Source organism: Triplophysa rosa, linkage group LG9 (genome assembly GCF_024868665.1).
Source record: "Triplophysa rosa linkage group LG9, Trosa_1v2, whole genome shotgun sequence".
Lineage (NCBI taxonomy): Eukaryota > Metazoa > Chordata > Actinopteri > Cypriniformes > Nemacheilidae > Triplophysa > Triplophysa rosa.
The window spans coordinates 19,472,546-19,494,016 of record NC_079898.1 but is presented as its reverse complement, the minus strand read 5'-3'; the positions used below and the strand labels follow the sequence as shown (position 1 = coordinate 19,494,016).

Sequence of the window (21,471 nt, the reverse complement as noted above, 5' to 3'; positions counted from 1 at the left end):
TGCGCAAAAGTCAAACTCGGCTAATGTGTGGTGAATTGTGTTGGTCCTCCAATATCCCATAATGCTTCATTGCTGTCCACGTCCTCTCTGACGGAAGAGCAGTCAGGCTGTGATGGCTGCGGTCGAGCTGGCACTTTATCGGCGTGAAAAACACAGCGACTCAAAACAAACCTGAATTCTAAATCTGACCCACTTTATATCGATAAAACCCAGCGACCAGGTTTTAATGATTCCTCTGGATTTTAAGTGTATAATGCGGCGTTTAGTCGTTGTGTATGTCATGAAGTTTTGAGCGAACTGGGATTCGCTTTCACTGTTAATTAAAGAATTATTATACAATAAGTTGTAATAAACCGATGACTATTAAATAGTGTGGGTATAAGAAGCTTTTGTTTACGGATCTGTTATGTCCATGTATTGAATGAGTCTGTGAAAGGTTCGGGTCGATAAATAAAGCTTCGATTCGGTGGGTCATGTCTTCCTGGCTGGGAGGGTTGGGCTCCGGCCTGGGTCAGAGTCTCGGCCAGGTCGGGGGAAGCTTGACTTCGTTCACTGACCAGATCTCAAATTTTACTAAAGATATTTTGTTGGAAAGCGCCGAGGAAGTGGGAGGTAAGTTTACAACAGCATGTACACTTTTGATACAGTATTGCGTTTTCTTTGTAGAGTTAATGTTTGTGTCAATGCACTGAGCACTGAATGTTTAATTTAGATTACTTTTTAATTTGATTATGCGTTTAATTTTTGTCAGCACAAAAACAGACTAGACTACTTGCTGTGGATAACAGTGATACTTTATTCTCAAATTGACTTGTAAGGTGGAATCACGTGGGTTTGTATATATTGGTATTAATTGATATGTTATTTGTTGTTTTTATCGTGGTCGTTTTAAACGAATGTCATGATTCAATTAAGCCCTATTTAATGTGCTAAAGTCATTACTGTCCTGGTATATACAATTAGAGGTTTGTTTTGCATACAGCCATTAAATCCCTATTAGAGATGGACTCAAGATTTGGGTTCGCAGGCAGCAGAAGGGCTTGGAGCGTGCTTAGTTTTGTGGCTTTCTCTGTATTCCTCTATGAATGCTGACGGACAGGTTTAATATTTCTCAGGTAATGTGAATTACTTTAGGGAGCATCTCTGCCTTGTCTTTTATGGTGTCTGCTTCTGTAGTTGACTGATTATGTCAATACAGAACCACTGACTGACAATAACAAACAACTTGTTGATGTCAGAAGTCAGTATGTCCTCTTCTTGACTGTTGGAGGAGTGGACAGACACAGCAAGAACTTTGACCGCCAGCTTCCAGCAGAACAAACCTGCAGTCAATAAATCACATCTCGCAATGCCTCTGAGCTCTTTCAATGCCATTTGCTCTTACCATTTTTAAAAACTTCACGTCTTTGTCTTAAACTATAAAGTGTCTTTAAATAACATTGATTTTGTCGTCTAAGATTTTCACACAAATATACAGCCACAGAAAAAATTAAGAGACCATTCCAATTTTTAATTCAATTAGCATTTGTAGATGTATTGTGGCCAATTTCAACAAAACCAAGCCTAATTTTCTGCAAATAAATGCAAATAGACCTATTTTTATTTTAAATAAATATTGTTAGTAGTTTATAGAAATGGTTATTTTACCTAAACACATACCTGTAAATAGTAAATTCATAAAAACTGAAAATGGTCTCTTAAATTTTTCGGCAGCTGTATTTGGATGGCTGCCTTACCCAAACACAGTTACAGAGACTTTCAGCAGTGTGCCCTAGATAAGTTCGGTTGAAAATGCTTTTGTAAGAAGTCATTTTGATGGTTTTATCTAAAGTAACAATGAATGTGGTGTAGTGGCTACAAATGGTAACCAGAAGATTTAGTACAATTGTGTTTAACTCATAATTTGCTGTAGTGTCCAACACAAATCCAGATCAAGATTATTTAATAAAGAAAATGAGTTGAGTTAGTTGGGTGTATATTAGATTTGGCTGTATGGTTGACTCAGTGTCTGCTTTTTTTGCAAATGTTTCTGGCTTGTCATGTGAACCTGAAAAATATTGCAATAAAACCTCACTGTTGAGGTTTGTGTGCAAACATGCCATTACATATTGCTTTTCATGTAATATTGTGCATATTGTGCTGAAATTCCTTCTGGTTTTGTTAGTTCTGTCAGGAGTTCCGGTGAACTGAGGGGTCTTCTTAAATTCATTAAAATCCTGAAAATACTAATACGTTTTGTATTTTTAGGTGCCATTTTACTTAAGTAATTTACGTAAATAAATACGAAATATTTTAGGTTTATCTTAGTTTTAATGAAATAAATGTATTAATACATAAATACATGTTTAGTCAAAACAGTTTTGTTTACACAGGTCAGTCACGTACATTAGATATCCTGCTCCTGTTGTGCAGCAGCTTAGATAGTGGATCAAGTTCAGTTATTTTATCTATGAGCTCTGGAATGTTGGTATTTAAAGGGACAGTCTCACAACAGTTGACTACATGATGTGCCTCTCAGAAATGACCATAAACATACAGCCATTACATGAAAATGTAGTTTAGTCAATTGGACACTGTTAAAAAAGCTACAGCTTTCCTGGAGCTCAGTGGTTAGAGCATGGTGCCAGCAACGCCAAGATCATGGGTTTGATCCCAGGGATTGCACATACTCAGAAACAAATGTGTATTATAATGCAATGTAATTCGCTTTGGATAAAAGCTTCTGCTCAATGCATAAACGTAAATGTTAACAGACCGATTCTGTGTGGTCTGTGTATCATCATCTCTGCCAAACAGTTGGAAAGATTGGACAGTTTACAGAATTTGTCATTTGATGCAGATCAGATTGTCAGCATTTCTTTTGTTCCTACAGATGCCACAACTGAGTTGCACGTGTCCAACTCTAGAGTGCATGAGCTGGAGACTGCGTATGCAACACAAAAATCTGAGGTAAACAAGAGCACACATGCAATATCCTTGACATGTGAGGAACACGTCTTCCTGCATACGTTTCTCAATTCTTTATTCATAAGACATCTAGTTCAGCTTCTGTGCTATTGAGTTTATCTACATAGTTGTGAGATAAATGTTGAAAGTCTTGAGGCAATGCTCTAACTATTTTTTTTAAATTGAGGGATAAAAATTGAGATACAGATTAAGATTCTGTTAATCAACATTATTCCACAAAAGATTAGGGGTTAACTTGCATTGAACCCTAAACATTTCTTTTAAACGTGTCTTTTTGAAAACGGCCTCAGATGTTCTCCTTTTTTAATGTGTTAATGTAAACCACGCTTCAGTTACAGGATAAGTCTATGTATGACTGTTGATTTAAACACTTTTGTGTGTGTTTTAGTATGAGCGCTTGCGGAGAATAAATGCTGAGCTGGAGGAGAAGCTAGAGGCTGCAGAGATTCAGGTCAAACAGCAGTCAGTGGAAAACAGAACTCTACTACAACAGAAAGAGGTTTGTCCTCAAAACTGACAACAACACTACCCCCCTGCAGAACTCAAATTAGCCTCTAGTTTTCAATATGAATGTGTATCCTATCCGATTATAAAGTTTAGAATCGTGTGTTGTTGTGCAGGTAGAGATCAGTCACCTGAAGGCCCGTCAAAGTGGTCTGCAGGACGAGGTTCAGAAACTCCAGCGCTCCTCTCAGGCTGTGGCTTTTACTTCCGATGCTGCTGTGCTTCCCGTCACCACTGCTTCCACAACCACTACATCATCTTCATTCCTGCATCGGACCTCAGCTGTCCATCAGGGTTTCCATGGTGATGAGGTGGACCTCAGTGATGTCCTGTGGTCACAACAGGAAATAAACCAACTGTCCAGTGAGGTACACCGTCTAGAAGCTGAGGTGGCCCATTGGAGGAGAGTGGCTCAGGTAGAAATCTGCTAATGTGCACACAAAAACCAAGTATAAATTTATACCTCAGACATAGTTTAGAATTACATCAGGCGTTCAGACTAACACATTCTACAGATGATGTCACATTCACCTTATTTAGTGGAATTAATGGGAAAATTAAAAATCGAAGGACAGAAACCAATAATAGTTGTATAACAGCAGTAAAACTTGAATACTACAGTAGACTGTATTAGACATACAGTATATACTAGAACATACTAGTATATGCTAGAATTAAACACATTTAAAAATATATTTTTTTATATATTAGGCATCCAAGCTACCAGGAAGTGATGGGAACGGAGACCAGGGTGAAGTTCTGAAACTGCAAAGAACTATCAAGGTGAAAAACATTTGATTTCTCATTCAAACTGTAAAATAGTTAGTGTACCTGCTTTCCTATTGGTCAGCACTTGAGAATTGGTCCTTGATTAATATGGTTTGAACCAAACAGGAGCTGAGAGAAGAAATGGCAAAGGAGGTGGATGAACACCAGCACGAGCTGGCAGCACTCCAGGACGCACAGCGCCAGAAAATGTCTGAAATCTCTAGACGGCACAGAGAGGAGCTGGAAGAGTATGAAGAGAGAATTGAGGAACTTGAGGAGCAGCTTCAGAGCGGTGAGGAACACCAATTTACTTTTAAAAATGGGACATTTTACATTTTTTTGCTTTTATGTGATTGTCTGAATTTCACTTTTCTTTTTTTTTTTACTCCTTTCCACAGGACGGGGTCATGTAGACAGCACACCAGCCACAGCTCAGGACTCCACCAAACTTCTGGAGTTGCAATCCACCATTCAGTCTTTACAGGAAGAGGCGGAGATTCAACACAGAAAGTACAGTGACTTATTAGCCAGCTTGGAGGAGGTGAAGCATCATAGGACCAAGCTAGAGAGGGAGAAGGAAGAGGCTGCAGCAGAAAATGCAGAGCTTTTGCAGAATTACAGTCGCCTTCAGAAGTCTGTTACTGAACTCCAGGCTCGGGTCCAGGAACAGGAGGGGAAGTCTATGCTGAAAGCCCAGCAGGACAGTGAGATACAAACCCTGAGGAAAGCCTTGGCAGGTATGCAGAATACAGGAAATTAAGCGGGATCATCTTTTCTCTATAGATAATTAGTTATCAACTTTTTACTGTTAATTGTATGTGAAACTGACAGAACTTGCACTAATGTGGTTTTATTTGTTTTTTAGGTGCAGAGAAAGAGGTGGCTAGATTGAAGAGTCTCAATGAGGTAAAATTGCTAAAATCGTCCTCAGCAGTTTATAAAATGTACAAAAAACATGTAAACGTTTTATACCGTAATACTAATGTTCTAAAAAAACGTTTTGACTCAGAGTGGTTCTAAAGAAGTGGAACATGCTGATATCCTGGAGCTCAATACCATTATTGATACCCTCAGGAGAGAGAAGGAAGAACTAGAGAAAGACAAGGTTTGTATTTGCTGCCAAATGGGGGTTCAAATCCAACTGGATAATCCAATGTTGCTATGTTGGGCTGGTCTGGATGCTCAGGCATATTTGTTTCTTGTCTCTTCACCCTCAGGTTGCACTGGTTGAGGAACTGAACACAGCTGAGGATAGATGCCACGATGGAGAGTCACAAAGTGCTGTGGAATTGGCACAGGAAGTATCAGATCTAAAGAGCCAACTGGAGCAACGGGAGCAAGCATTAAAGCAAGCCCACCTTGCCATAGAGACACTCACGGCTGAACTGGAAGTACTGGATAAGCAGAACCAGGAAGCCACACAGGTACCTTTGCCTCTAGACCAATGCAGGTTACATGCTTTAAATTCATTAGGTAACTTAGTCTGTTTTTGTTCTCTCTAGCATCTTATTGGAGTAAAGGACCAGATGTCCCTGCAGAAAACCCAGGCAGAGGCAGAAGCAGCCCGTCTACAGTCAGATCTCAGATCTTCTCTTGACCAAAGAAGGACTCTTCAACTGGAGCTGGAAGCTCGGGGCGAGAAGCTAAGCCAAAGTGCCTTCTCTCTGAATGAACTGCACATGGCCAAACAGCAATTGGAAGACACAGTTAAGGAGTTAAGGGACAAGTTGAGCAAGTCACAAGAGCTGGGAAAGGAGCTAAGACAGGAGTCCTCCAACCTAAAGAGGGCTCTGCAGGAGAAGGATACCGGACTTGCAGCACTTCGCGAGGACTTAAATCATTCTGGGGAGCAAGGAAATGAGTTAGAGGGACACAGGAAAGAACTTGAGATGAGGAGTAAAGAGCTCCGTGACTTGAGAACAGAATTAGCAGAAGTAAAGTCCTCCTATGAGAGGGTGGTTTCAGAGGACTTTGATTTGAAAATTGAAAACAGGAAGTTGAAAGGAGAAAGTACTCGGGCTTTGGACAAGATGGACATTTTGCAGAAGCAGGTCCAAGACGCACAGGCCTCTCTAAGCAGGTTGTCCCTGGAGAAAGACACTCGCATTGAAGCCCTGAAATTAGAAAAGAGCCAGTTAGAATCGGAGCTAAGTCAAATCGAGAAGCGTCTATCAGATCAGGCCAAGCAGTACCAGCAAACCATCGAGGAACTGACCAAAGCACGCTCGATGAATGCTTCTGCATTGCAGACAGAACATGAGCGAATGGTGAAACTGAATCAGGAGAAAGATCTTACAATCGCAGAGCTCAGGCGCGAGGTGGAGCAGATGGTGTCTGACAGCAAAGACACCAGCGAGATGCTGGACTTCACTGTGGCTGGCCAAAAGCAGCTTACGGAGCTTTTGCAGGAGAAAGACACATTTGTCGGAACTCTGAAAGCTCAAGCTGCAGAAACGCAACAGGAGTTAGAGACAAGTGTTTTGAGGGCAACGCAAGAGTCTGACACTCTGAGAAGGTTAGTGGAGGAGAAAGACAAACACCTTGGAGCCATGAAAGAAGAAAACAGCCATCTCAAAGAAGAGTTTGACCGTCTAAGGGACCAACAAAGCAGACCGCAGCCAATGTCAGAACCACGGACACTGGATATCATTACAGAGCTTGAGACAGAGGTGACTCAGCTCAAAGCTGCTAGGGATCGAGTCGAAGAAGAGGTAGAAGCTCTAAGGACATTATCGGAGGAGCAACAAGCCACAGCTCTACGATCGCAGCATTCTCTTCAGATGCTACAAAGTGAACTAGAACAAGCACGGTCAAGACACGAACAAAGATCACTCAACTACGACAGACTCATCAGCGCTAAGGATGAGGAGATTGTTCGGCTTCAGTCGGAGGTACAGGGGCTACGCACACAGGGACAGAGTCAAATACAGTCCATAGATATCCTACAGGAGGACAAGACCCAATCGCTAAACGGTGAAAGTGGCAATGAGAAACATGACCTGTCCAAGGTTGAAATTGAGAGACTTGTGAAAGGCATCAAGGAAAAAGAGACTGAGATAAGCCAGCTAAACGAGAAAAACCTTTTGCTTACCAAACAGCTCGACCAGCTCGTGGTCTCTCAAAATGAGCTGGGAAAACTCTCGCAGATGGTGCTGCAAAAAGATCTGGAAATCAAAGCGCTCCACGCTCGAGTGTCTGGTGGCCACAGTCAGGATGTTGCGTTCCTGCAGCAGCAGTTGCAGGCCTATGTAGTGGAACGCGAACAGGTCCTAGCGGTGCTCAATGAGAAAACCCGTGAAAACAGCCAGCTGCGTTCCGACTACCATCGCATCATGGACATCGTCGCAGCCAAGGAAGCGGCTTTGCTAAAGCTCCAGCAAGAAAACCAACGTCTATCCACCATGAGCGATCCATCGGGAAGTCAAGAGATGTTTCGCGAGACCATACAGAACCTTTCCCGCATCATCCGCGAGAAAGACATCGAGATTGATGCCTTGACTCAGAAGTGTCAAACCCTAGTGTCCGTCCTGCAAACATCTGGCACCAGCGATTCTGTAAACGGCGGCTCGGGAGGTGTCAGCAGCAACCAGTTTGAGGAGCTCCTGCAAGAACGTGACGCTCTCAAACAACAAGTGAAGAAGATGGAAGAGTGGAAGCAGCAGGTGATCACTACAGTGAGAAACATGCAGCATGAATCCGCTCAACTGCAAGAGGAGCTCCACAGGCTGCAGGGGCAGGTGTCCGCCGATAGCGACTGCAGCAGCAAGCTCTCTGTCGATTACACCCGACTCATTCAGAGTTACGAGCAGAAAGAGCAAAAGCTGGGATTGCTGAGTCAGGAGCTGGCACAGGTGCAGCAGACTATCAGCCAGCTCAACAGCACCAAAGACGTTCTGATTGGGAAGCTGGACAGGGTCAAGCAATCTCCAGAAGTTCCTGCTAAGGCAGTGAGCCATGCTTTGGCACCTCCACACCTAAAGGGGGCGGCACCACAAGTACAGGGTGAAAGTTTAAATCAGGAATTGCAATCTTTGCAGAGAACGTTGGCAGAGAAGGAGAGCATGATAAGAACTCTGCAGGAAAACAACCATCGTTTAGCAGATTCTGCATCTCTGTCTAAGAGCGAGCAGAGGAGCCATGCAGAGGAGCTCAAGCAGGCACGAGAGAAGCTAGAATCCCTGCAGCGTTCCCTCAGAGAGAAAGATCTGCTCATTAAGACCAAAGGAGACCAACTCAGTCAGGTGACTAATTCTTTTTTTTTATGGTGAGCAAATATCCACCCAACTGGATATTTTGAATGTTTCTTACAATGACACACCCAGTGTATGGTGCTGTCTGCTAGTGATCTGATAATCCAGTACTTCAGAGATGACGTATTTTTGTAGGCTAACCCGGAAGTAAGCACCACGCTGGTTCCCTCGACCGAAAGCCTATGCATTTTTCCCATAGACTTTTGGAAGATTGCAGAAAATAAGCTCCGCGATTAACAAAGGTTTATGATGTTTGCACATTTTATCTATCAAGATAATCTTTACAAATGAACACAACATTTTTTACTTTTGAAGCCGAAATACAATCGGCAGAAGTAAAAAGCTAACACAATGCTATCAACAGGCTACACTTAAGGTCGCTTTAAATCAATGTCACCACCACCAAGCCTCCGACAACTCTTTCAAACTTTATTAAAAATGTGTTCCCTGGTAAGTAATTACTCCGTGAATGAATCCGCATCTACGTTTTTAAGGTGCAGATCTTTGGCTGTTTTCAAAGCTTTGATTATGTTTTTTGGGTGTTTTACAATGGATGTTCATGTTTCTAGTCCTAAAAACGCTTTATATTTCACATATTTCAAGTCTTTTGTTCACCTCTGTCCCTCTTCTCACAAAATGATAAAATTTTTCTGTTTCTATGTGGTCCCTCCTTCCGTAACAATCTGATTGGTAAAGCTGACCCAGTCTTTCGTGATTGGTTTCCCCTTAGATTTTTTTCCTACTATGGCGAGGGAAACGACACCGGACCGATTGGCGTCAGACCGGTTATATTAATTAACACTAATAACAGAAGCGTTAGTTTTGCCTTTTTATATTGGACCTAAATTGGATAATAAAACAAGCAGATTGACCAGGAGACAATTACAAGCAGGACTTCAAAGGACGTTTCATAGAAGTGTTTTAGAGGTATGCGCACACACAATATCAGTGTATTACACAGAACAGCTTTCACAGCCGATATTAAAGTCGTGGAAGCTGTTATTTGACCGTTGGTTATCTTAGAATGTGTGTAGCCGAATTCTTATTACCACCTGTAGGACTGTGATGAAAGTGAAAGTAATTAAGCTCGTAGCTCAGTTAAATGTTTACAATCGTTAGCTGTGTCTCGTTTCAGAAGGCTGTGTCCTTGTGTCCTCTTGAGGTCTCATCCTCTAAAGGATGCGGTATACGGAGGAACCTCTACTTAGAATTAGTATGTCCTTCGTAGGACATAGTGGCAGAAAAGGAAACGGGAAGTACCACGTTGCACTCGCACAACTCTCAAATTAATTTTAAGAGGTAAAAAGTTGGTTACTTTCTACCCTAAACAACGCCAAAAGAGTTAAAAATCACTAAACACCTATTTACTACATATGCCTTCTAAGATTTAAAAAACGTGACACAAATTGTAAACTGTTAACATTTAAACACCACATATTTCATTGAATGTGTGGCTGCTGCCATTTATTCAAATAACAGACGTTGGCCGACGTAAAGAATTGTGGGTTATCTCTAGCATAGAAGGATACACCTCATGTGTCCTCCGTATTCTCGTGAAGATTCGCTTAATAGGACTAGGTGTTATAACATATGTACCTTAGCCTCATTGGGTGTTTAGGCCCTTTATCACAAGACACCCTCAGCTAAGGCTGTTATAGCCCCACTGGCTCCGTTAATGCAAGCTCAGTGTCCCCGGTCCCGAATGGCATAACATTATGAAATATTACCAAAAATCAACGCAGCCGTACGCGCCAACCCGTTGGCTAAGGCTGTTATAGCCCCACTGGCTCCGTTAATGCAAGCTCATTGCCCCCGGTCCCGTATGGCATAACAATACAACACACAACACCATTTTATTATGGTGTCCTGTCCTGGTTCGCTCCTTCTTCTTATGTTGCTTTCTCAAGCTCTCTGCTCTTCGCAACGAGGCCAGGTGTCTTTTAATATCACCTTGTAGTGCCTCTTGGCCCTTCCTTTCCTCTTCTGTGGCCTTCTTCCACTGTTTCCTCAGGCTCCTCCTTTCTCTGACAAGTCTGTCGATTTCTTTTTGTCTCCTGGACTTAGGTCGGCCCGTCATCTCCTTCTGTGACCTTGGGTTCTTGCTTTTCACTCCAAATCTCTCCACCCCATAGGTGTAGATCAGTGGTTCCCAAACTTTTTACAATGGCGTACCCCCCAGGGATTTAACATCATTTTGCGTACCCCCTTTCTTACAGTCACAATTGTGGTCTCAAACATTTTTTTATTTGCATTTTAAATACATGTAATTTTCTTTTATCAAACAATAAATGATATATGACTCATAAATGATATATAAATAAATGACTCACTGCTTAATGAGATGGATGTGCTTGAAATGACTTGCATAACTCTGTGATGTTTGGTTGTATCGGAGAAAGTCTGAGTCTCAAATCATTCTCTATGCAGAGTCTGTGTCGATATTTGTTCTTTATGTGGGCAAGTGCTGAAAACTCACTCTCGCAAAGATACTTTGTGGAGAAGGGCAGTAATGATTTCAAAGCGCTATCGGCTAAGGCAGGATACTCTGCATGCAAAGTTATCCAGAAGTCTGTCAGTAATTTTTGTGTGAAGTCACATGCGGTACGTAAAGACGTGTGCTTACGCATGAGTGGACGCATATTTTTTGATTGGATGTCATGAATTTGACCTTTTATGGCACTACGTGACTACTATTTTGCTGTGTGTACACTAGAGGGAGCACGTCTTTATATTTAGCTTGTGAGAAAAACATGCCTGGTTGATTGTCAGGTGCGTTATAATTAAGTAAACAGTAGATTTCAGGAGTTTGTTCACGTACCCCCTCCGTCACCTGGCGTACCCCAGTTTGGGAACCACTGGTGTAGATGATCCCCCATCTTCTCCAGTTTTCTTTCAACATCTCCTTTTTGGCCTGCTAAAAGCTGGACAAGAGCCGAGTCAATGGTTGCCCATTCTTTGTTGCAGGATTGAGGCCAACGTATCTGAGGTCTTTTTCCATCCATTTTCCTTTCTACTGCTTGCTGCGTCTGGGTAGTCTCCGGTTTGCTGATTGCTGGTAAGTTTATGCCTGGTTGGGCTTCGTCTGGGGTTCAGATACCCTGTGGGCTGTGGTGCTTGTCCCGTCACTGGGCTTCACCCGACTGATTTGCCCTACCTCTTGTGAAGTATTGGTCAATGCGAGGCCCCTCACTAAGCTCTCTCAGGCACTTCTTCCTGATGGATTTTAAGACCTTTCTCTGATGTTACCTTTGTCCAGCCGCAAATGCTTCTCCGTAGTTTCTGTCCTGTTGTTCCAACTTCTGCTGTGCTGATCTCTTGGTTCTTTGTCATTTCCATTCCGAGGTCTGTTGCCATGTGATCGACCGATGAGTCATCTTGCGCCCCCACTCTCGCAGACTCCAGGAGTATTCTTTCTCTTGTGATTTTCATAGCCATAGATGGGTGGACCTATTACGCTTATGGTAATAGATCCTGCCGACATGGGTAGCTAGCCCATGTCTGCCCCGGTGGGGTCTATTCCCTCCTGCCAGCAGTCTCTCCAGGCTGTCACCAGGTCTTTCCCTGGTTGTAAGATGCCCTTTCACAGCAGTCACTGGTTTTAACCAGATTATTCAGATTCGCTTAATAGGACTAGGTGTTATAATCCCACTATAGGACATTTCCCACGCCTTATGCAGGGGGAAGCAGTAGGTCGCATTAGAAGGGTGCATACGGAGTGTCCTACCTGCTTTTATGAAAAGAGACAGCCTCGATGATGTAGCGGGCTTCAAATGAGACCTCAGGAGAAAGCAGCCTTCCGAAACGAGAGACATCTTCTGATAACCAAACACTACTCCAGCAGCTCTTCCTCTTCTCTAAGGAAGGCCTCGCCCCTTTTTTGGCGTATTCCTTTGGACAGAGGTTATTAAAAAACTCGGAATAGTGACATCATTTACCCGGGAATTAAAGGGCTGTAGTCCAATTCCAGCCGTTCTCTGTAGTCATTGAAAAACGAATTCTGTTAAAGACAATATCTCGCTTGGAATTGAACTTTGAGCTTTATCATTTTGCAGATATGATTTATGCTCAAACAGAAACATAACACACTAACTAAAGTTTGAAAATTGGCATCACAGGGAACGGCACCTTTAACGGCACCTTTAAGAGATTTGTGCCCATGTTGCATTATTTGTGAGATTTATATGTGCGATGACGTCTAACGTCTCCGCCAAAGGAAGTAGTCGCTTTTAGCAACTTGTTAGCAACCGCCGTTTTAAGACACAATAAGGCTTTAAAAAATAACAAGCGGGTTATAATTGGTGTGTTTTATGTCATAGAATAAAACATGAAAATATTTAGAAGTTTTGTTTACCACAGACCTTATTTCGGGCGATTTACCAAAAACCCATAAAAAAAAACCCATAGACTTTGGAGCGATGGAACCGGAAGTCCAAAAATGTTAAATGGCTTCCGGGTTTTGCATACAAAAATACGTCATATCTGAGCGTCCCTATTTCAATCAGGTGTGTTGAAGCCACACTACTGAACTGTAGCTCACGGCTCCCCCATGTGGTTGATAAGTGCAATTGTCTGTTACCAGTGTCGTAAATAATGTTGCTGTATAAGCTTTCCCCTGGGGAGTGCAATACACATGGGTTTGATGACTAAATTGATGAAACCGGCGATTGCAGAAACGTTCCGCAGGCAGGGAATGGGCGGGGCTGTGTGTACCGGCCCGAACACAGAACATACAGAGTGTGGTTGTAGCCGCGTGAGTAGAATTCATCCAGTTAAGAGTTGTTCTACAACTGAAATAATTTTAGAGACATTATTTTAAGTTTGAAAAAACTACAAAGTGTTGCTTTACGTAATTGAGATTTCCAAATCAAGCTGTGCTGGGATAGTTCACCCCAAAATGATTTTTTTCCTTAGTTATTCAACATCATGTCATTAGTTCACCCCCAGGTTGTTCAAAACCTGTATGACATATTTCTTTTGAACACAGAAAAATATAATTTGAGATGTCTCTGTAGTTTTGTGTCCAAACAGTGGAAGTCAATGGGGGCCAATGCTTGTTTAGTCACCAACGTTCTTCAAAGTCTCTTCTTTTTTGTTTTGCATGAAGTTACACTAGTTCGAAATGACGTGAGGGTCAGTAAATGTAGAATTTTCTTTTTTGGGTGTATTATCCCTTTAAGAACCATTTTCAAAGATTGACCTGCAGAGGGAGCAAAATGGCAGATTTATATCGAACCAAACTGTGATGTACAAACTAGATTTAGCATGTTGTTTATGTTCCAAAGCTTGCACATGATGCGTCATAAATATTATTTGGTGCACTTAAAAACATTTTGTGTATGCTTGGTATTTTCTGAAATTATTTTATTTGATCACTTAAAACTCTTTTATAACACTTATAACTTTTCTTCAGGCCCAACTATTGTTATTTAACAAAATAAGTATTTCGTTCTACACTACAGGTGAGTGAAACCTTGCGTAACCGCGAGAACGATAATGAAGTCTTGAAGCAGGCTGTCACGAACCTGAAGGAGCGAGCTCTGATTCTGGAGCTCGATGTGAAGAAACTAAAGGAGGAAAATGAAACGATAGCAGCTAGAGTTCGTGAGAAAGAGACAGAATTTCGTGCCCTGCAGGAGACCAACATGCAGGTGTCACTATTGCTTCGGGAACGAGAGTTTCAGTTCAGTGCGGTGAATGAGAAGGCCACTGCCATGGAAAAGATGTTGAAAGATAAAGAGCAGGTAAACAAATATTTATTATGTAATATATTAAATTATATAATGTTAAATATTTTTATTATATTAATCATGAAAGTAAACGTTTTGGTGACAAGTTTTTTTTTTTTTACCATGTATTCAGGTTTAGCACTAAAATATATTTATTCTCACAAAGCTCTTAAATAAACTGCAATGGAAAAAATCGCTCTTTTAATGTTAATGCCACTGAAGGTTTAAAACTCTTGGACACTTGTTCTGCTATTGTTGAAAATATTTATTCTGTCTCTGCTGCAGGGTAAATCTGGTGAGCTGAACCAATTGTTGAATGAGGTCAGATCTATGCAGGAGAAAGCCATGTTGTTTCAGCAGGAAAGAGATCAAGTGATGATGGCGCTCAAACAGAAGCAGATGGAGACAACAGCTCTGCAGAGTGAGGTAACAGAGTGTTTGCTAACGGACTGAATGGTTTAACTGTTTGTGATTTTTACACCACTCCACTTTCGTAATTTGTATTATTTTCTGTTTCCTTTAAATTCTTTATAATAGTTTTGCACAGTATTTAAAAAGACACTATCTGCAAGCGTGAATGTATTGCAGTTGTGAATTGCTGGAGCGTGTTTGTGTGCACTCGTGTTCTCATGTCTCATGTTCTCTCTGTGTAGCTGCAGCACACGCGTGATAAAGAGCAGCGTCAGAAGCAAGAGTTGGAACGTTTGCGTAATCATCTGTTAGAGATGGAGGATTCCTACACACGTGAGGCTCTTGCAGCCGAGGACAGAGAGAGAGAGCTTAGACGCAGAGTGGCACTCCTGGAAGAACGTTTAGCATCATCCTCCAATGCCGTGGAGAGCGCAAGGTTAGAAATAGAGGGACTGTCTAACAGTTTTCACACACTTGGTTTAGTTGCATGATGTACACGGTATGTTGGTGAGGCTTTACTAATGTTTGTGTGGGTGTTTGTAGCCAGCAGGCGAGTCTGCAGGTGGAGTCCCTACAGGAGCAGCTGAATGGTGTTGTCCGACAAAGAGATGAGGCTTTGCTTCAACTCAGTGCTGCTCTTGACCAGGTCAACCAGTATGCAGTGTCACTTTCTAACCTGCAGATGGTGCTAGAACAGTTTCAGCAAGGTAATCTACTGTTTGGAATCATTATGAGATATATAAGAGTTATTCTGTTGGAGCTGTTGATGTATTTTTTATCTGCATTGTTTTTAGAGAAGAGACTTTAATAGATAAGTAATGTTAAAGTTAAATTTCTTAGTACTAAAAAAAGTTCATTATTTTGTAAATACTAGTGGAACATAAATTGCATGCAACACCTGTATTTAAATGTGCTACATTGTCTTATTGTACAAATGGCAGATAGATAAAGAAATAAAGAAAAATTTCAGTATGTTTGGATTTTGGAAAGAATCCAGAATCCATACTTGAACAGAACTTTGATGTCTCCTGTCTCCTTGCAGAAGAAAAAGCCATGTACTCGGCTGAGCTAGAAAAACACAAGAGAGAGAAAGCAGAGTGGAGAAAGAGAGCAGAGACTGCTAAAGACAAGGTGGCAGCTCTGCAGGTCAGTGCAAACACACACATATACACATGCGCCTCTGTCTTCTAGTCCTTCGTGTACTTCATTGTGCTTAATAAGTAGATATGTATATACAGTTGTCTGTGGCAATCGTAGATAAACCTGGATGAAGCAAACGCAGCTCTAGAATCGGCCTCCCGCCTCACAGATCAGCTGGACCTGAAAGAGGAGCAAATAGACGATCTGAAGAAACAAGGTGGGTCAAAGTGTCATTGTCTTACTGAAGTCTTTACGAAATGACCAGAGTTAAACCAGACCATGCCAAATAACCATTACCTTTTCCCAAAAAAACGTTTATCTGTGATTATTTACACTTAAATATCATGAAATGTGTGTTGCTAATTATTTTATATTTGAGACGCTGTGATGTGATGTCAACAGCTCTGGGGATGTTTAGTTTTCTCAAAAGTCTTTGAGACTGTGCTTTATAGTTGATGTAGTGATTGATGTGTGCAATAATACCTGTAAAGAGATGAAGACGAAGAGTGTGTTTGTGAGACAGATGAAGAGAGCAGCCAGGTCTGTAGATGGTTGAGATATTTTACATTCCTTCACATCTCCTCTCTGTCAGAAGATTTTTATGGTACATCAGTAGCCAAACCCAGTGGAGACAAAGACTCTCTTTTTCCATTGACCCTGTCTTTCATTACCTAGCTCACTCTCTCTCTTTCTTACACTTTCATATTCTATCAGGCTCCAAATCAACAATATGGGGCTGTCAGTCTGAGAGGGAAAAGATGCTGAAAGATGGACGCTGGGATTTTTTCAGCATCTGTCAAAGAACCAAATAATTTTTGCTTAGCTAAGCACAGATGCAGCCGATAGACATTCCAGGGTGTTTAGGGCAGACAGGAATTCTTATACTTTCTTATCGCTCCGTTAGCGCCGTCTCTAGACGTAACTTCTCAGAGGAAAAGTGTGTTTAAGATAAAAGCATTTAGAGAAAATCACATACACACTTTCCTTTTCTGACTCCAAGAGACATTCCCAACCCACTTAAAGCCATGCCACTGTTTTTATGGTTTATCTTGAGGTGCACGCACGCACACACATACTTATTTCTGTACAAACACTTGTTCTCTGGTATTTACTTTAATAAAATCATATCACATTCTCTTAAAACCTATGCCTGCATCACACACAGGTTCGGAAAGGCTTTTAAACATTTGCCAAGTTCCCATTCCGAGGTGAAAAAAATTGTCTGATGACTTTTCAGAAGCTGCAATATAATACATAAATTAAAATTGAAGATTGATTCGAATCACATCACTTACATCATCAGGGTTCAGTGTATTAAAGACCAAAATAATTTTGTATTGAAATTGTATACAGTTTTATAGCTTGTGAGAATTAAATTGTCTGTATTGTGTCCTCCGTTTGCCACTGACGGGTATTTCAAAAAAGTACATTTTAGATCCTGTCTGGACACTCATTTAGACACCCAGCTATTTCCGAAAGAAACCAAGTCTCGAAATGATTGTTAGTTCTATAAACTATAAAATTAGCCCACAAGTCATGACCTTGAGATGTCCCAGAAGACCAATATACTCACACGTTGTGCGTGTGTTTCACAGTGGATGTAAGACAGGAGATGTTGGAAGAAGCTCAGAGGAAGTTGATGAACCTCGTGAACACCACAGAGGGCAAAGTTGATAAGTGGGTTCAAAATTCAGTTGCTTTTCATATTTATTTGAATAAAAATATTTTTAAAAGGGTGTTCCTTTGAAACATCATCTACTAACATGACAAACTTCTGCCGCAGAGTCCTAATGAAGAATCTTTACCTGGGTTATTTGCATACCCCCCGAAACAAGCGCCACGAGGTGTTGAGACTTATGGGTAGTGTGCTTGGATTGGACAAAGATGAGGTGAACGAGGTATGTCAGCGTTCTTTTTTTGAAGCTTTCTAATCCAGCAAATTTCTCTTCATCCTCCCCTGTCCCATTTCAAACACACACACCTGTATGCTTACATTTATCAGACTTTACATTCAATTTTGTTTTAGAGGAACAGCAGCCAGTTTTCTGTTCATCATTTATAAACGTCTATCTGACCTCTCGTGACACTGCATGTGATGGTCACTTCTCCACCTAGCCTCTTCTGTTAACTCTTGATTTTTTTTTTTTTCAATTATCTTGTTCGATATCAGTGAGAGGGTTTTATCAGATGTTTTAAATGTTTTTCCACTCATGTAACCTCATATGTTTAGTTTGGCACATAAGTTGAGCTGCCCACGCTAGGTCTGTTGGTAAAGATCCTCTGAGGAATTACTTTAAATTGCTTTTGCTTGTTCAGCTCTCCGAGCACTAATAGAGCTGATTTGTTTTGATTGAATAGCTGTTTTTCTTTGATCTCAGAGGGGCTGAACTGTAACCGCTGTGGAGTTTAAAAGACGGAAGGATGAACATTTCACAGTGACAATTAAGTGGCTTAATTCCATCTGGGATAGGCTGAAATCAGTTTAGGCGTGTGAGGGTCAGAAGGCTATGGGTTCTGTGGTTGTTGATGAGTTGTGGTGCAATAGATGCCAACAGTGACACTTTTGTTTAAAAGTGAGAAAAAAAGATTAAAATGCTGCAGGAGTGTTTACTTGACCTAAACTGCTCATCCAATCAGACACTGTAACGTTTGATTCTAGCTCTTAATGGGATAGTTTACCCAAAAATGAAAATTCTGTCATCGTTTGCTCACCTTCAAAACTTTCTTCTGCAGAACACAAAAGAAGATATTTTGAAGAATGACGATAACCGAACAACGGTGGTACCCATTCACTTCTATTGTATGGACACAAAACCAATGGAAATCAGTGGGTGCGCCGTTGTTTGGTTACCAACAGAACAAACAAAAAAACATACACATTTGAAATGACAAGAGTAAATGATGACAGAATTTTCATTTTTGGGTGAACTATCCCTATAAGATCCAGGTCTTCATTCGATTCTAGATCTTCCATTGTGCATAGTCATATACACACGGAATGTGTTCAACTCCTCCTGATGGTTTTTATGAAAAACGGGAAGACCGAAAGAGGGGTTTAATAAAGTAAACAAGAGAAGAAAAATATCTGTGTTTCTGGGTCAGACAATCCACTTTCCACTTCAATCCCTATTTTTTCCTCTCACCTTTTTTTAATGCTACAAATTAAGTTTTTTCCACTGGAGGCCTCTGTTTACAACCTAAACAACTTAAATATTCCTGCTGTTTTTTTGTTTTGTTTATTGGTCTAGCATGAGTTAGGGGAGTTGAATCATGTGTGGTTAAGACAAATATTTGCTTGCTTTCTGTGGTTTTATTTTAAATATAGCATAAGATTGGTCTAGATGTGCTCATGTATATATTAGACTCCCCAGAAAATTCCATCAAGGACGCCAGCTTTTATATAAGTTGTAATTTTCCCTCTCGCATCCATAAACACATCCACACATGCATGCATGAACGCTGACCTACTGACATACTGACTGCTGTCTCATTCGTCAGTTGTTGCAGGAAGAGGGAAAGAGTGGGATGACTGGTTGGGTCTCAAGTTGGCTGGGAGGAAGAGGTGTTCAGAGCGTTCCCAACACCCCACAAAGACCTACACATGCACAGAACCTCAATTCAGTGAGTATATACACTGTTTTATGTGAAATGAGAGGTTTAAACATCCACATCTTACATGTCCTTGTGTCTTCAGTCTTTCTCTGAGATGTTTGTTAAGTTCCTGGAGGTGGAGTCTAGCCCTGCTCGTCCTGCCCCTAAACTGCCCGTTTATGACATCAAGCCTCTGAGTGCGCCCCCACCTGGCCGGAGTACTAGCACACCTGCATCAGGTAATGAATGAAATATGAAAATGTTTTTTTTTCTCTCAAATGTGACCACTAATGCCTCTTGTGTTCTGGCAGGTGTTTCTGGACCAGGTAAGCGCGCCGGAGATTCAAACCCGTTCTTGGCACCCCGTTCTGCAGCCGTACCCCTCCTCAATCCTGCAGGTTCAGGTAGCACTGCAGGTGCGGGGGGCCACCTGCTTATGAAGCCCATCTCAGACGCCCTGCCAACCTTCACACCTGTACCTGTTTCTGCTGAGGCCAGCGGTGGGGCTGTCCTGAAAGATCTGCTCAAGCAATGATTCACCACTTGTACTGCCACTCAAAGCACTTTAGTTTATCAGGACACCCGAGACCCTATATAAAACTGAGTCATGTTCAAGAGCCATGGGTTTACTGATTTATTAAAAAAGCTGTCTGTGCTTATAAGGGCCGACTGTGCTCATCAGACAAAACCGAAGCTTTTGACTGGATCAAGTTTAGTTTGCAAACCGGAGATGATATTATGGAATATTCATGACCTTCACCCAACATTTAATGTCCTGTAAACATTCAGTTTGTCATATTTAGACAGGGTTAATGTCCTGAGAGGTTTTTGTAGTGTGTTGAGAGATCGTCTCATGCTGTCTGGCAGTCACTACAACAACACATTAAACCTTTTCCACTTCTGCGAAGACTTGATAGCTACTCTTCCAAAATCCTCCCATTATTGAGTGCTAGGAATGGTTGGATCTATGGCGCAGCAGGTACAATAACTGTAAATCAAGGGGTGCTCTCTGACTCTGCACATGCTCCCATGCAAGTAATAGTATTTATTTGTGCGTTTCCGAAGATCTGGTGGAAAGGTGAAATGTGTATTTATAATTTGGGAAGAAATTGCACACATAGTGGAACTTCCAAATACAGTTACCATCTCCATGTAAGGCTCAATATGAAGATTTTTTTTGAAAGAGAGAGACGGAACGGCCTTAGTAATTCAATTTTCTGTTTCTCTGTCAACAGTTGGGTGCATTTTATTATATACATGTAGGGTATATTTATACGTTTAGGTGTATATTTTGAGCGGTTTGGAAAAATTGTATCAATCTTTTTGAGGTTTAAAAGACAGCTCATGACATTCAACATCTCTTGTGCAAAAATAAACTCTTCTTTACTCATATTTGCATATGTTATTTCTTCTTTTTGATTTCAGATTTTCACTCGTTTGGTGTTTTTCACCAGTTCAGTATAGTGTAATAAGGTGATTTTAAGATTTAAAAACTGAGAACCTTATCAAAAATCTGAGATTTGCACTTTCAGCCTCAATTTTGGCAGTTTAATGATCTGAATAACATTAGTATACCCTATAATCCTTAAATTGTCTCTTTTTCTTACATTCTCAGGAGTAGTTTTTATAAGGAAATTGTGCATTCGTGGATCTTTTGCGTCTGTTTTCTTTTCTCCATACATAATGTGCTATAGAAAGGCTGTAATTTAGGAGTGCTTATGGAGGCAGTGGTCTCAAGCATTATCAGACCAGATTAACCTCAAAAGGCAATGTGTGTCTCTCCCAGTCTGTCTCTGGAGAAAACCCTGTCTGGAATTCCAGTAGTAGTGTGACCGCGTCTGATACAACTGTTTGTTCACTGTAATCTGGTGCATAGATTACTGGACCTTCTACCATTTTAAAACTACTGATATCATCCAGTTTTGGAGATTTTACACAAATGTTATCCAAACCGGTTTTAGCTGTGTAGTGTTGTTAATAGACAGGTGATATAATGTTGCAATGGCATAGTTGCATGGTCACTTCACATTTTCAATGGCGCAGTAACACATTTGAATTCCTGTGAGGTTGTTAAGAACACTCTCAGGGTGTTAGAGATGGTGAATGTAAGCAGG

General features: G+C 41.2%; 1 protein-coding gene across 1 annotated transcript; it reads left to right on the top strand.

Annotated features, from left to right (window-relative positions):
- The first annotated feature begins 70 nt into the window (after positions 1–70).
- Positions 71–20,749, top strand: trip11 (thyroid hormone receptor interactor 11). Its single transcript, XM_057341925.1, has 22 exons — positions 71–612; positions 2,873–2,949; positions 3,356–3,466; positions 3,588–3,887; positions 4,183–4,254; positions 4,366–4,531; positions 4,638–4,976; positions 5,105–5,145; positions 5,249–5,344; positions 5,457–5,663; positions 5,742–8,480; positions 13,949–14,230; positions 14,501–14,641; positions 14,869–15,062; positions 15,170–15,333; positions 15,669–15,772; positions 15,884–15,983; positions 17,362–17,443; positions 17,550–17,664; positions 19,265–19,387; positions 19,461–19,596; positions 19,669–20,749. Exons 1-22 carry the CDS (start codon positions 474–476, stop codon positions 19,890–19,892), a joined length of 5,952 nt encoding a protein of 1,983 aa, XP_057197908.1. The 5' UTR covers positions 71–473; the 3' UTR covers positions 19,893–20,749.
- Positions 20,750–21,471: the final 722 nt, after the last annotated feature.